This window comes from Ovis aries, chromosome 1, assembly GCF_016772045.2.
Source record: "Ovis aries strain OAR_USU_Benz2616 breed Rambouillet chromosome 1, ARS-UI_Ramb_v3.0, whole genome shotgun sequence".
NCBI classification, from domain to species: Eukaryota; Metazoa; Chordata; class Mammalia; order Artiodactyla; family Bovidae; genus Ovis; species Ovis aries.
In genome coordinates this window covers 198,912,141-198,929,039 of record NC_056054.1, presented here as the reverse complement: position 1 = coordinate 198,929,039, position 16,899 = coordinate 198,912,141, and the positions used below count along the sequence as shown (strand labels likewise).

The following is a 16,899-nucleotide window of genomic DNA, read 5'->3' as shown; positions in this document are numbered from 1 at the left end:
CCAGGTCACTCAACTCTGAGTACTTGTCCTGCAAATTCCAGGATGACTTGGACCATGTGGAAAGAATTGGAAGGGAGGGGGAAAAGTGAAAGTATGAAAGTGAAAGTTGCTCAGTCGTGTCTGACTCTTTGCAACCTCATGGATTATACAGTCCATGGAATTTCCCAGGCCAAAATACTGGAATGCGTAGCCTTTCCCTTCTCCAGGGGATCTTCTCAACCCAGGGATCGAACTCAGGTCTCCCACATTGCGGGCGGATTCTTCACTTCTTTTCCTATATTTTACATGTGGACTCATGTAAGATTTTTCTTAACCAATGGACTCTATGGTCAACATTTTTCAAAGCCTTTTATCAAAGACTGAGAAAACAAGCAACCCCAAATCCTACAACTCACTCACCTCTGGGAGAAAAATATATTTGAATGGGTCTTGGCCAGGCTAGTGTCCCTGTTTCCTTTTAGGAACGGTCTCAAACTAGGAGGATTAGGAGTGCTAATATTTGTGGATGATTAGGTGTTTAGTGTAAATCCCTATTACACAGACACTACACGAGAGCGTGTAGCATGCTTGTTCCAGGCTTGGGCATGAGGTCAGCACTGTGTTGTACGCCTGGAGGTGGAATGTCTAGGTTTCCTGTCTTGTGTCTGTCACCTCTTAGCTGGGGGAACTTCACAAGTTACTTCCATATGCAGACCCCTGTTTCTCCACCTATAAAATGAAATGGCTTATAATTGATGAGCCCTGAGCTGTAGTGGTTCTATACGCTGGAGTTACCCGAGATGCTTTTGAAAATCCTGAGGTGCTGTTATGCGGATCCCACCCACTGAGTATCTGATATAATTGGCCTGGTGTACAGCCTCGGCATTAGAATTTCCCAAAGCTCCCCTGGCGATTCTGATGAGTAACAAAGGCTGGGAGTGACTGCCTAGATAACAATGGCTCTTACGGTAGAGTCCCACACCAATATCATCACCCAGGAAACTGATAGAAATGAAAATTCTCAGACCCACCTCAGAACTACTGAATCAGAATCTCTGGGGACAGTGCCCAGAAATCTGTGTTTTAAAAACACATTTTAGGTGATTCTCCTGTGCACTGAAGTTTAAGAATCACTAAGCTTGAGGGTCTATGAATTTCTTCTTTAGCCACTAAGTTGCATCCAGCTCTTTATGACTCCATGGACTACAGTGCCGTCTCCGCCCCCACACCCTCCCCAACCAGGCTCCTCTGTCCATGGGATTTCCCAGGCAAGAATACTCGAGTGGGTTGCCATTTCCTTCTCCAGGGGATCTTCTGGACCAGGGATTGAATCTATGTCTCTTGCATTAGAAAGAGGCTTCTTTACTGCTCAGCCACTAGGAAAGTGAATTTCTTGTTAAGGAACGTCAATCGATTTTTAAACTAGAGGAAGGCTCATAGTAGGAATACCTGCTTGGAGAATGGTGAAGAAAGAGAGGTAAGGAGACAAAAAAGTTCATTTCCCAGAACCAGAATTACAGTCAGAACATTGGGAGGTTGGGTTTTTTTTTTTTTTTTTTTAATGTTTTACTGCCATGTACTGTTTGAAGAGAGAAAAGTTTGATTAAGAAAAAAGTAGATATTGCTAAATGCATTGAATTTCATTATAAACATATTTGTTTATCAGAAAAACTGGCCCTCTGAAAACAGCAATCCTAATTTCTCTGAACAAGTGAGGGTAAGATTATGAAAGGCTTATAGGACCTGGATCCCTTTTGTCTCGTGCAAGGAGAGCAGCTTAGTAAATACCAGAATTCAAGACTAAGCTCTCTGGCAGGCAGTGCCAACAACCAACAGGCTACTCCAAGAACTATCTTTCCAGGTCAACTTTCTGGAGGAGTTGCTGGGATGTAGTAACTGGTCATAAGCAATGAAGGGGACTCAGTCTTCTCTAAACTAGGTATTTTCTTCTTCCTACTCAGCCAGGGGCCATTGAGACCGCCATAGAAGACTTGAAAGGCCATATTACCAAGACTTCTGGAGAGACAATTCAAGGCTTCTGGCTCTTGACAGAGTGAGTAATTATGACTAAGTGAAGGGCAATGGAAATCTAGCCTTTGGTTTGACAATACCATAATAGAATAGATGGCCAGAATTTCTGGAAGAATTGCTTCTGGTTACAGAGAGATCATCAATTACTCTCCTATTAGAGAGTAAAGTCTTGTGGTGCCCCATGGCTGATGTTATGACCAAGTTTGACTTCTACAGCTGTTTTCCAGGCGAGTTGCTTCTCTCAACTATCATTGCAATTACCTTAACTCAGGGCATGGCCATTTCTCACAAGGACCATTGCATTAGCCTCTTAACTGAGCTGGCTGGTTCCAATCTCTGTCTCTTGTAAGCACTCTCTCACCAATCATGCCACGCTACTAACCAGCCTACTCTGGATACAGTAGAAAGGAGGGTTGGGAAAGAGGATGGGTGAGGTCAACATATACAATGTGAATTTTGAGCAAAAAACTAGGAAAAATCATGTAAGATAAAGACAGGCCACCTGGTAGAAAGGGATAGACTGGGAGATTGGGATTGGCATGTACACACTACTATATTAAAATAGATAACCAACAAGGACCTACTGTATAGCATAGGGAATTCCGCTCAATACTCTGTAATAACCTAAATGAGAAAAAAAGAAGCTGAAAAAGAAGATACATGTATATGTATACCTGAGCCACTGTACTGTACATCTGATACCAGCACAACATTGTTAATCAGCTATATGCCAACATAAAATAAAAATTTAAAAATAAATAAATATAACCCCTTCCCCACCACTGCCAAAAAAAGACAGGCCCCCTGTTCAGAGTTAGGATAAAAACCAAATCTGACACTTACATCCTTGTCAGTTTATTGACTGCTCTATTCACTCTCAAGTTTTAATGTTAGCTACAGGGGTTTTCATTGCAAAAGACACCATGGAGATGGTTACCTTTCTGTCCTCCCCCAAAACTCTAGTGTCTATGTGACCTTTACTTAACCCACCAGGCAAATATTAAGAATGTCATGGTCTTTACAATAATAGGTAAAATATACTCATAATAAGGGCAAGAGGCATGTCTTTTCTTCTGCAGAATCCATAATATTAAGAGGAGAATGCAGTTAGAATTCCACTTCAGAGTTTAGTAAGTTTTCTTGGTAATATGATCTCCAGAGGTTTCAACAGAAAAGTTCAGTAACTTCTATACCTTGAGTAAAGAATCATTTAGTCTTTCACCTCTGGGTGGGACATCTTCTTTGATTAAGTTTTAGGAGGGCAACTCTGGAATGTTTAATCATCCAGGCAAGCAGAATAAATCCCATAATCAATGAAATGCAGAACCAAATAGCTTGTTTCCATCTGTCTGACCATCACATGATATCATTGTTTCAAATGGGTTCCAATATTTGAATTAAAATGAATTTTGAAAACCAACCTGACAATTTCTGAGCATTTGTGTCTTAATATCAGAGAAGGCAATGGCACCCCACTCCAGTACTCTTGCCTGGAAAATCCCATGGATGGAGGAGCCTGGTGAGCTGCAGTCCATGGGATGGTGAAGAGTCGGACTCAACTGAGCGACTTCACTTTCACTTTTCACTTTCATGCATTGGAGAAGGAAATGGCAACCCACTCCAGTGTTCTTGCCTGGAGAATTCCAGGGACAGGGGAGCCTGGTGGGCTGCCGTTTATGGGGTTGCACAGAGTCGGACACGACTGAAGTGATGCAGCAGCAGCAGCAGCAGCAGCAGTGTCTTAATATATAAATTAGAGATAATGATATATACTTGATGAGGTGTTAGGATGACTAAATGAGATAACATAAAATTCTTAGCAAAATCCCCAGCACATATGACGTTTCAATGCATATCAGTGTCCTTTCTCTGTTCACAGTAGTATTGGTAAGCCAATAGTTAGTTTTTGTTGTTGTTTGTAGCCTCTGCTTTTATTTCTATCTATCCATCTCCATCTCTAGCATCATTATTTTCCACTCTCCACCTCTCATTCGCAGGGTAGAGTATGACTTGTTCAAATGAAAAGCCTGCCTTGGTTAGGATAGATGTCTACTTAAACTCTGAAGGTCACATCAGAGGTAAACACTTAACTAATTCATTTCTACAATGTATCGCATTTATAAGCAAGGATGCACAAACGTGGTCTTTCAGATTCAGTGGTGGATGTTTGTGTGAACTCTCGCATATTAGTAATAGTATCAGTTATTTCTTTAATGGGTTTCCCTTGTGGCTTAGCTGGTAAGGAATCTGCCTGCAATGTGGGAGACCTGGGTTCAATCCCTGGGTTGGGAAGATCCCCTGGAGAAGGGAAAGGCTATCCACTCCAGTATTCTGGCTTAGAGAATTCCATGGGATCACAAAGAGATAGACATGACTGAGTGACTTTCTCATTTCTCTCATTTCTTTAATAGCGCCTATTTTGTTTGATTTTATTTGACCTGTTTTTTTAGTTGTTTGAATACTTTTGCTTAGTGATTACAATAGCCAGTAGATGTCGGCTATCCAAAGATAAATCTGATTGTGTGATCTGTGTTGAGGCTTATCTCCGTAACTGTGTGCTTGCTTTAATATTAACTAGAATGCTGAACCAAGCAGTGTTCAGATAAATATGAAGTTTTACCCCCAAGGCTCAAGTTTTGTACCTAGCTCTGAACCTAATAGGAAGCTCAAAGAGTTGGAAAGCACTTTCCAGCAACTGGTTTTCTGTTTTGCTTTCATTTTGTGGTATCCATTTATATTAAGGACAACAATACTGTGTATATCCCATGCATGTAGAATTTCACACAGTCACATTTGCTTATTTGCTGTCAGGCTTTCTTCCTGTGTGCATTGAAACCCATTTCTCCTTTTTAAATGGTAGTGATTTTGTGTTCTTTTTTGGTTATCCTCTCGGTTAAAATTCTTTTACTTCTCCCATGACCCTCCATCAAAAGCAAGTTTCAAGAGAAGATCTGATTTCAGACATTTCTACCAGAGTAAGACATTGCCAGTTACTTTCCTTTGCCTGTTAATCCTTATAGCTTGATCAGACTGCCTACTTGTAATGGAAAGAGGTGTCCGTTGTAGAGATGTTCAGGCATCTGGTCTAAATGAATGAGGTCCCAGACACTGACTGTTCAAGAAGAAGATAAGAAGTTGTTTGTCAAAAGAAAGACATGCATACAGGTTTTGAATGACTTATCACACTTAACTCTTCTGTTCATTTGTAGCGCAGCAAAAAAAAAAAAAAGGAAAACCCAGCAAAAATAATCAAACTAAAACCAAACCTCCAAAATAACAACAGCAAGACTAAACAAAACAAATGTATAAATACACAGGCCCAGAAAGGTGAGAGCCTGGGGCTACTCTTGTCCCCTTTACTTGTTTTTCTAATGGAATAAGACCATCCATTCTTATAAGTTTCAGGGGCTGCAATATATACTAATTTCCCCAACCTTACCAATCACACAAGACTCTTTTCAAGCATAACACTTATTCATATGTGACAAAAATGACTGAGCTTTGTGTATATCAACTTTCAATTTCTTCTGGGGAGATGAGAAATCCTGGGTTGCTCATCAGTGGTTTAAAGAATGTCTGCTTTCAAATCAGCATTCCATCTTCAGAATCATGAATAGTAAAAATGCTTTTAATGTAGTGTAGGTTGTCATTTTGAGCATTACTTTACTAGCATGTGAGATGAGTGCAATTGTGCGATAGTTTGAGCATTCTTTGGCATTTCTTTTCCTTGGAATAGGAATGAAAACTGACCTTTTCCAGTCCTGTGGCCACTGCTGAGTTTTCCAAATTTGTTGGCATCTTGAGTGCAGCACTTTCACAGCATCGTCTTTCAGGATTTGAAACAGCTCAACTGGAATTCCATCACCTCCATTAGCTTTGTTAGTAGTGATGCTTTCTAAGGCCTACTTGATTTCACTTTCCAAGATGTCTGGCTTTAGATTAGTGATCACATCATCACGATTATCTGGGTCGTGAAGATCTTTTTTGTACAATTCTTCCGTGTATTCTTGCCACCTCGTCTTAATATCTTCTGCTTCTGTTAGGTCCAGACCATTTCTGTCCTTTATTGAGCCCATTTTTGCATGAAATGTTCCCTTGGTATCTCTAATTTTCTTGAAGAGATCTCTAGTCTTTCCCATTCTGTTGTTTTCTTCTATTTCTTTGCATTGATTGCTGAAGAAGGCTTTCTTATTTCTTCTTGCTATTCTTTGGAACTCTGCATTCAGATGCTTATATCTTTCCTTTTCTCCTTTGCTTTTCACCTCTCTTCTTTTCACAGCTATTTGTAAGCCCTCCCCAGACAGCCATTTTGCTTTTTTGCATTTCTTTTCCATGGGGATGGTCTTGATCACTGTCTCCTGTACAATGTCACGAACCTCAGTCCATAGTTCATCAGACACTCTATCTATCAGATCTAGGCCCTTAAATCTATTTCTCACTTCCACTATATAATCATAAGGGATTTGATTTAGGTCATACCCGAATGGTCTAGCAGTTTTCCCTACTTTCTTCAATTTAAGTCTGAATTTGGTAATAAGGAGTTCATGATCTGAGCCACAGTCAGCTCCTGGTCTTGTTTTTTGTTGACTGTATAGAGCTTTTCCATCTTTGGCTGCATAGAATATAATCAATCTGATTTCGGTGTTGACCATCTGGTGATGTCCATGTGTAGAGACTTCTCTTGTGTTGTTGGAAGAGGGTATTTGCTATGACCAGTACATTTTCTTGGCAAAACTCTATTAGTCTTTGCCCTGCTTCATTCCGCATTCCAAGGCCAAATTTGCTTGTTACTCCAGGTGTTTCTTGACTTCCTACTTTTGCATTCCAGTCCCCTATAATGAAAAGGACATCTTTTTTGGAGTAATGCTCAAAATTCTCCAAGTCAGGCTTCAGCAATACGTGAACCATGAACTCTCTGATGTTTAAGCTGGTTTTAGAAAAGGCAGAGGAACCAGAGATCAAATTGGCAATATCCGCTGGATCATGGAAAAAGCAAGAGAGTTCCAGAAAAACATCTATTTCTGCTTTATTGATTATTTCAAAGCCTTTGACTGTGTGGATCACAATAAACTGTGGAAAATTCTGAAAGAGATGGGAATACCAGACCACCTAACCTGCCTCTTGAGAAATCTGTATGCAGGTCAGGAAGCAACAGTTCGAACTGGACATGGAACAACAGACTGGTTCCAAATAGGAAAAGGAGTATGTCAAGGCTGTATATTATCACCCTGCTTATTTAACTTCTATGCAGAGTACATCATGAGAAACGCTGGACTGGAAGAAACACAAGCTGGAATCGAGATTGCTGGGAGAAATATCAATAACCTCAGATATGCAGATGACACCACCCTTATGGCTGAAAGTGAAGAGGAACTCAAAAGCCTCTTGATGAAAGTGAAAGAGGAGAATGAAAAAGTTGGCTTAAAGCTCAACATTCAGAAAACAAAGATCATGGCATCCGGTCCCATCACTTTATGGGAAATAGATGGGGAAACAGAAACAGTGTCAGACTTTCTTTTTTTGGGCTCCCAAATCACTGCAGATGGTGACTGCAGCCATGAAATTAAAGGACGCTTACTCCTTGGAAGAAAAGTTACGACCAACCTAGATAGTATATTCAAAAGCAGAGACATTACTTTGCCGACTAAGGTCCGTCTAGTCAAGGCTATGGTTTTCCAGTAGTCATGTATGGATGTGAGAGTTGGACTGTGAAGAAGGCTGAGCGCCAAAGAATTGATGCTTTTGAACTGTGGTGTTGGAGAAGACTCTTGAGAGTCCCTTGGACTGCAAGGAGATACAACCCGTCCATTCTAAAGGAGATCAACCCTGGGATTTCTTTGGAAGGAATGATGGTAAAGCTGAAACTCCAGTACTTTGGCCACCTCATGCGAAGAGTTGACTCATTGGAAAAGACTCTGATGCTGGGAGGGATTGGGGGAAGGAGGAGAAGGGGACAACAGAGGATGAGATGGCTGGATGGCATCATGGACTAGATGGTCGTGAGTCTGAGTTAACTCTGGGAGATGGTGATGAACAGGGAGGCCTGGTGTGCTGCAATTCATGGAGTCACAAAGAGTCGGACATGACTGAGTGACTGAACTGAACTGAACTGAGGTTGTCATTGTTCAATAGCTAAGTCACATCCAATTCTTTGCGACCTGATGGACTGCAGCACACCAAGCTTCCCCGTCCTTCACTATATCCCTAAGTTTGCTCAGTTTCATGTCCACTGAGTTGGTGATGCCATTCAAACATCTTATCCTCTGCCTCCCCCTTCTCCTCCTGCCCTCAGTCTTAACATTAGGGTCTTTTCCAATGAGTTGGTCCTTTCCATCAGGTGGCCAAAGTATTGGAGCTTCAGCTTCAGCATCAGTGGTTCCAAAGAATATTCAGGGTTGATTTCCTTTAGGATTGACTGGTTTGATCTTCTTGCTGTCCAGGTAGTTAGTATAGGTGGTGGTGGTTTTAGTTGCTAAGTTGAGTCTGACTCTGTGTGACCCCATGGACTGTAGCCCAGCAGGCTCCTCTGTCCATGGGATTTCCCAGGCAAGAATCCTGAAGTGGTTTGCCATGCCCTCCTCCAGGGGATCTTCCCAACCCAGGGATCAAACCCACATCCCTAACATCTCCTGCATTGGCAGGTGGATTCTTTAGTACAAGCGGCACCTGGGAAACCTGGGGCTATTTTTACCTATTCTATTTGTGTGGTGGAAATAATATGTGATAGTGTGCTCATCTTTCACCAACTGCACGTTCAGTGATGTCATGCTGGTAGCTTGGAATTGGTGGCAACAATTATACCATGGAAATAAGCAAGCTCTAGAGATCAGAGTTTGATTTTATTGTTTTGTTAATTGTCCAAACCTAAGAAAGTAGTTGAGGATATGCTAATGATGTTTAAGTTTAGAAGTGTGTATGTGGCTATGATATTGTCACAACACAAAAAAGGCTCAGAAAATATTATATTCTTCCAGTATTCAAAAACTGTTATCCAATTCAGCAAAAGAGTCATCTTTTCACTGATAAATGGATGAAGTCTGGACAGGTGATGAGGAAAGATGAATGCCAGACAGAGGCTGCAAGGTTGCAGAAGGTCTATCTACGTATGAAATAAGGGCATGAAATAATATTAAGCCAGTCAAGGCATTTTCTACTAGTTCAAGTGAGCTTCTTTGTGATGTTCTAAATTTATATAAATATATCATTCAGCAGAATTGGAAAAACAAAGGTTAGAAGGCATTTGGGTGGAGAATACAAGGAGGATGAGAGACCAAAAGGAGACCAAAAGCAAAATGAGATGCAGTCAACTCCAGCGGGATCCCAGTTAGCTGAAACCATTAAGAATGCCCTAAGAAGGGCTTTCCAGGTGGCCCTCCTGCCAGTGCAGGAGACATAAGAGACATAGGTTCGACCCCTGGGTGGGGAAGATACCTCCTACCCTGTAGGAGGGCATGGCAACCCACTCCAGTATCCTTGCCTGGAGAATCCATGGACAGACAAGCCTGGCGGGCTACAGCGCATAGGGTCACAAAGAGCTGAACACAACTGAAGTGACTTAGCATAGCATGAAGCAAAGAGACTCCAAGTGAGACTCAAGTTTTTAGCCCAGCCGGTTTAGGAACTTTATAAGCCTGTATAGCTATAAAGACAGGATGATGTTTATCTCAACTTTATCTCCTCCTTGCACTGTCTTTCTTGGTCCTTTGGGAAAGAACTTTAAAAATAAATAGTGTGTACCCTTTTAGAAGTGATCCATTAAGCCAGCCCCAAGAGAACAACTTGACACTCTATGGAGTCTCAAAAAGTGTGATACAATGGCAATGAAGTGGCTCTTGAGTCAAAAGTACTCAAGATGTCTTTGACTGCAGTGCTTAGGGAGGTGGGAAGAGATGGGATCTTCACTCCACACACGTTAGTGTGAAGTGGTGGTGGGGGTTGTTGTTCTTATTCCTCTTATTCCTGAATGAGAAGACTTGCCTCTAGTGGCTGGGATCAAGTAACTCTTGCTCTCATCTTCGTGGAAAATACTTTCAGCGTGTTTCATAGCCTATCTCTCCTGAAACTCACATAGCTTTTTATCCATGGCTTTAGCCAAATCCAGCTCTCCATGTTGGACAGATAGACAGTAAAATGAGATAAAGTCAAGGAAGCAGCCTAGTGTCATAAAAAGAGTCCTGAATTTGGAATCAGAAAACCTGGGCTTGATTCCTGACTCTGCTGCTTATGATCAGTGTAGCTGGGTGAACTTGAATGGGCTTCCCATTTTTTTTTAAATTAGTGAATTTGTTTTAGTACAGTCTTTTAATCAGTTAGAAATCCTCTGCTCTTGAAAGAAGCACAGCCACTGTTAATTTTTGGTATATGTCATTCCAGCTCTTCTCCATGCATTTTTGTCAATGATTGCTATAATGTTAATAGATAACATTTATTGAGCGCTTAAATTGCACTTTGTGATAAGTGCTTTCTATGTGCTTGCCATTATATTGCTATAATTTATATAATTTTGATGATCTCTAAATGGAATTTTTCTTAGGTTTTCCTCATATTTTTCTCAGTTATCATGTAGTTTTTGTAAAGTATTAGACAGTTACTTTTAAACTGTGAATGGCTACACAAGTGTGATGGTTTATATTATTCTTTTAAAATTGAAGTGCCGAGTAAGGGATATTTAGCAGTAGGCCAGAATAATATTTCACAGTTGGAAAGAGAAATGAAAATATATATGACATTCTCCATTTGTTTTTGACAAAAAATAATAAGTAATATTTATATAATAACTTATAGATTAAAAATTACTCTTCATTTAATTCAATCTTCATAGCAATTGTCTTAGGTAGAAACACCACCTCCAGTTTGCAGATGAAGAAATCAAAGAGTAATATATATAAAATATTCAGAATAGCACAGGGACTATATGCAATATGTTGTAATAACTTATAATGGAATATATATATATATATATATATATATATAATTTTTATACTCTTATCCAGTATAGGTTATTAAACATACTGTGTATATATAACTGAATTACTGTATACCTGAAACTAACATAGCATTATATATCAACTATATTTAATAAAAACATTTTAAAAAGACTAGCACAGCTCTAAAGTAGCAGAGAAAGGGCTCCAATGCATTATGCTGTTCTCCCTTTTGCAAAAATATTCTTTGTTTTGCCTTTGTGCTCAGATTCCATGTGTGGCCCTTATCAGATTGTAACTCAATGGATAAACTCAACTCTATTTCCTGGGCTTGGTGGGGTGAGTGGAAGTGTGCAGGGCATTTCTGCTTAATTTAGAATGATTTCCCAGAAGAAATAATCATGGTGTGTGTTCATATAAAAGAGGAGGGGGGCGTCCTGGGAGCAAAGCAATGTTGAGGCCCAGGAGATCAGGAATCATTTCTTAGGTTTAGGGTGCCACTGAGTTCACTGATCTCCAAAGCAGTGCCTGTGTTTGCTTTCACACCTGAGTTCATATCTGATCCTCAAACAGACCTGCAGGAGAAAGCAAGGAGGAGCTATTGGCTTCATTTTATGGATGAAGAAACCCAAAGATTAAATGACCTATCTAAAGGCAACCACTTATTAAGGGTCACAGGAGGACCTGGCTTCACGGGACCTCTCTCCTGGCCAGGCTGTCTTCTCATCACTCTGCTCTTGCTGCCTTTTGTGATTTTTCATCTCCCGACACAGTCATCACCACGGTTTAAACTGGTTAAATGATCTTTGGGCCTGTGTCTTGTTTCTTTGTTGACTGTCTGTTGTTAGCAGCCAGGAGGACTGAGATTCGCTAGGCAGGATCGAGACCTTTTCCTCTTCCTCTCCATACCTTTCTGGCCTTGTGCTGTCCATTTGATCTTATTTAGTCTTTCCCCCAGAATCAGCTAAAAAGTCAGATACCTGTAGGGAATGGCGGCTACTGCTGTTGGGCTAAGGTTAATGGTGCTTCACCTTGTCATAGTCTAATTAGAGCACTGAGCTAGTTTTGTCATGAAAAGCACTGCTGCTAATAATTTAAAAAATAAAAGCCAAACCAAACCAAACAAACAACAAACAAACTGTGAAACTAGGGATTGCTGAACATTTCATTCATGAATAATAAATGCAAAATGCAAATAAACAACCTGGAATGTATCTCCTACCCAACCCCACTCATTTTTGCATACGTCCGTCTCTTCTAGACTTTGCTACTCAAAGTGTGGTCTTAAAATCACCCCAACAGCAGCAGCAGTACTTAGGAGCTTGTTAGCAGTGCTGAGATGCAGGGCCACCCCAGTCATTCGGAACCTGAGTCTGCATTTTCGCAGGGTTCCCAGTTGGTTCCTGTAATTCACCTCTGGGAAGCATCAGTCTAGGTCACATTCATTGTCATGCTCTGAGGACATCAGTGGATTCTCGCTGCCTACATGCCCTTCTGTTGCCTCTTTAAGATCTTACCCTGGCTACGAACCTTACTCTAGCTCCTCTTCATCCCCTGGTACCGTGCTGTGTGCTCTCCTCTCTCACTTAGGACATGTCACAGACTGAATTTCCCCTTCCAGCTTTATTTATTATTATGCCCCTTAATAAATTCTATCAGTCAAATGGAACTGCCTGCTGATCCCCTAAAGTTCCTGACACAATGCCCTGGCCTCATGATTGTACTCATCCACTTTACTCTGTCTGGTATGCTCTCTCTCCCTTCTGTTCATTCAGACCTTTCCTGTCCTTCAGAGATACTATGCCCATAAAACCTTTCCACAGTGATTCAGTGAGAATAACTTTCTCTTCCTTCTCTGTGCTCACTTTCTACAACTTAATATAGTTCATTTTGAGGAAAGCACTGCTTAAGTCAGGGCTCACCTTTGTCCAAACCCATCTCTGCCCACCTGTTAGTACTTAGTACAATGTCTGACATGTGGTAGGGCTCAGAATCCAATGTGGACTTGACTTGCATCTAATTTGGGTAGAGACATCTACTGCTTGAAACTTCACTGACACTAGTGGGGTCCATCCATCGAGTCCTGCCTCCATTACCCTGGGCCTCCAAGCAGCTCAAAGCCCAGTGACACTTCCTCCATCCTTGGGTGAAAGCACTCAGGCTGAAAAGGGCCTCAAATCTATCAAGATGTTAATGACCAGTGGCAAGACTCTGGCAGCAACAAAAGCACCTCTGTTGCCAGAATCCACTTATCCTGGGTCAGTGTTATCAACAACCACCTAATTAAACATGTTGTTTTTCTCTCTAAATTCCTCCCTGGCAGCAGCATCATTCAGATAGCTAATGGTCCTGAGTAACCTGAATTACAGGACAGTGAGGGCATTTAGTCACTGCGGTCACAAACATACTTGCAAGTGTTTTTGTTTTTCCAAGACTGCTAAAGAATTTAGGAGGAGTCAAGAAAGGCCAAGAGGTGGGATAAAGTCTGATACAGCTAAATGCCCAGCTCCAACACTTATTAGTGATGTGACCTTGGTATGTAAGTCTTTTACATCCTCTGAGCCTCAATTTTACCACTTATAATGTGGGTATGTAAAGAAGGATATTAATTTAAGAATTCAATCATTTAATATATATACAATGCTTACACTAATTTTTTGCCATATAGTATGTTCCACTTTCGTGCATTGGAGAAGGAAATGGCAACCCACTCCAGTGTTCTTGCCTAGAGAATCCCAGGGACAGGGGAGCCTGGTGGGTTGCTGTCTATGTGGTCGCACAGAGTTGAACATGACTGAAGCGACTTAGCAGCAGCAGCAGCAGCAGCATGTTCCACCCAAGAGTTTGCTTTTATAATAATAATAATACTTATTAATAGTGACTCATGTATATATACATTTGTGTGTTTACTGAGCTCCTTACATAAGCCAAACTCTGCCCTAAATGATGAAAATTAAAAAAAAATAAGTATGACAAAACTTCCATCTTCAAGAAACTCTCAGTCTTGTGGGGAAGGAGAATGTGTAAATGAAACGCAGCACAGTATGGTACTTGCTGGCCCACAATCTGGCAAATAATTTTGTGGGAGCTCAGAACTCACTGTGTCTGTATTGTTGACATAGGTCAGGAGGATAACCAGGATTAAGGGAGGAAGAAAAATTTCCAAAAAGATAGGATGGGAAAGAATATCCCAGGAAAGAGGGGCATCTGTGTGATAACTGAGGCAGGCTCAGGGAACCATAAGCAGCTCAATATGGCCAGATTACAGTGAACAAGTCAGAGGACAAAAAACAAGCTAGAAAGGCTTGAAAGGAACCAGACAAAAAAGAACTTCAAAGGCTAGACTACGGAGTCTGGATCATGTATTTCATTTTGGAGTCACAAATTAGAGAGCCATAAGCCATTTCCGCCCTGCTCAGTTTTTTTTAAATCTGAATTTCAATGTGTTCAGTTAGAGCATAGGCTCCCAGTTTGCCAGCACCTTGTCGCTTCCCATTGCCTTCCACTGGCTCCTCTTCATCCCCCGATGCAGTCTTTGTGCTCAGCTCTCCCACTCAAGATGGCCAGCTGTATGCGTCTCTTCCAATCCCAGCTCCTGTGACCTCACCTTGCTATCTTGAAATCAGTCATGACAGAAGAATTTATACCAAGGAAATAACATCAGGGCATCATCATTATTAATATTATTGTTTTAGAATATGCTTACCATATTTAAGAATACGCTTACCAAATGCTTATAAGCATTTCTGTCTTACTGAAAGATATCACAGAAGATGTTCACATTTTTAGAAAGGCAATAGATTCTGGAAACAATTGCCCAGTAACTTAAACTTGTTGTTGCTGTTCAGTCACTAAGTTGAGTCCAACTCTTTGCAACTCCATGGACTGCAGCACACCAGGCTTCCCTGTACTTCACTGTCTCCAAGAATTTGGTCAAATTCGTGTTCATTTAGTCAGTTATGCCATCCAACCATCTCATCCTCTGTCATCCCCTTCTGTTCCTGCCCTCAATCTTTCCCAGCCTCAGGGTCCTTTTCAATGAGTTACCTCTTCGCATCAGGTGGAGCTTTAGTTTCAGCAACAGTCCTTCCAGTGGATATTCAGGGTTGATTTCCTTTAGGATTGACTGGTTTGATCTTGCTATCCAAGGGACTGTCATGAGTCTTCACCACTGGAATTCAAAAGCATCAGTTCTTTGGTGCTCAGCCTTCTTTATGGTCCAACTCTCACATCTCTATACAACTACAGAAAAAAACCCATAGCTTTGACTATACAGACATTTGTTGGCAAAGTGATGTTGCTGCTTTTTAATATGCTGTCTAGGTTTTGCATAGCTTTTCTTTCAAGGAACAAATGTCTTTTAATTTTGTGGCTACAGTCAGCCTCCACAGTGATTTGGGAGCTTAAGAAAATAAAATCTGCCACTTTTCCCACTTTTTTTCCATCTATTTGCCATGAAGTGATGGGACCAGATGCCACGATCTTTGTTTTTTGGAAGATTGAGTTTTAAGCCGGCTTTTTCATGCTCCTCTTTCACCCTCATCAAGAGGCTCTTTTTAAAGTTAGTCTCGATTATTTAGGGGACTGCCAATATAGATGGGGAAACAGTGGAAACAGTGTCAGACTTTATTTTTTGGGGGCTCCAAAATCACTGCAGATGGTGACTGCAGCCATGGAATTAACAGACACTTACTCCTTGGAAGAAAAGTTATGACCAACCTAGATAGCATATTCAAAAGCAGAGACATTACTTTGCCGACTAAGGTCCATCTAGTTAAGGCTATGGTTTTTTCAGTAGTCATGTATGGATGTGAAAGTTGGTCTGTGAAGAAAGCTGAGTGCCGAAGAATTGATGCTTTTGAAGTGTGGTGTTGGAGAAGACTCTTGAGAGTCCCTTGGATTTCTTTGAAAGGAATGATGCTAAAGCTGAAACTCCAGTACTTTGGCCACCTCATGCGACGAGTTGACTCATTGGAAAAGACTCTGATGCTGGGAGGGATTGGGGGCAGGAGGAGAAGGGGACGACAGAGGATGAGATGGCTGGATGGCATCACTGACTTGATGGACGTGAGTTTGAGTGAACTCCAGGAGTTGGTGATGGACAGGGAGGCCTGGCGTGTTGCGATTCATGGGGTTACAAAGAGTCGGACATGACTGAGCGACTGAACTGAACTGAACACCAATTTATATAATCTTTTCCAGAAAATGGGCTTCCCTCATAGCTCAGTTGGTAAAGAATCCACCTGCAATGCAGGAGACCCCAGTTCAATTCCTGGATCGGGAAGATCCACTGGAGAAGGGATAGGCTACCCATTGCAGTATACTTGGGCTTCCCTGGTGGCTTAGCTGGTGAAGAATCCGCCTGCAATTTGGGAGACCTGGGTTTGATCCCTGGGTTGGAAAGATCCCCTGGAGAAGGGAAAGGCTACTCACTCCAGTATTTTGGCCTGAAGAATCCCATGGACTGTATAGTTTATGGGGTTGTAAAGAGTCAGACAGGACTGAGTGACTTTCACTTTTTTTTCTTTCCCAGAAAATAGAAGAGAAAGAAACATTTTCCAGATCATTCTATGATGCCAGTTTTAACCTGATACTAAATTCAGACAAAGACAGTACAAAAATAAAACTGCAGACCAATACCCCTCATGAATATAGATGTAAAAATTCTTAACAAAACATTAGCAAACAGAAATCAGCAATATAAAAAAATGTAAGTATATACCATGATCAAGTGGGGTTATTCCAGGGATGCAAGGTTGGTTCAGTATTAGAAAATTAATCAGTGTGCTCCATGATATTAAAAGGCTAAAGAAGAAAAATCATATGATCAGATCAACTGATGCAGAAAAAGCATTTGACAAAATTCAGCACATTCATTCATGACAAAAATAGTAAAAAAAAAAAATAACAGAGGGAAATCTTTTCAATTTAATAAAGAAAGTCTGCATAAAACCTATAATTAACA

The 16,899-nt window shown here is 41.0% G+C and overlaps 1 protein-coding gene across 5 annotated transcripts in view; it reads left to right on the top strand.

Annotated features, from left to right (window-relative positions):
* TPRG1 (tumor protein p63 regulated 1) overlaps positions 1 to 16,899 on the top strand; it is a 164,634-nt gene that overhangs the window by 45,984 nt on the left and 101,751 nt on the right. For all 5 annotated transcript variants that reach the window (XM_004003046.6, XM_042233258.2, XM_042233267.2 and 2 more), the window contains one exon: positions 1,941 to 2,032. In XM_004003046.6, coding sequence (XP_004003095.3) covers positions 1,941 to 2,032 — 92 coding nt within the window. The remainder of the gene's footprint in view (positions 1 to 1,940; positions 2,033 to 16,899) is intronic.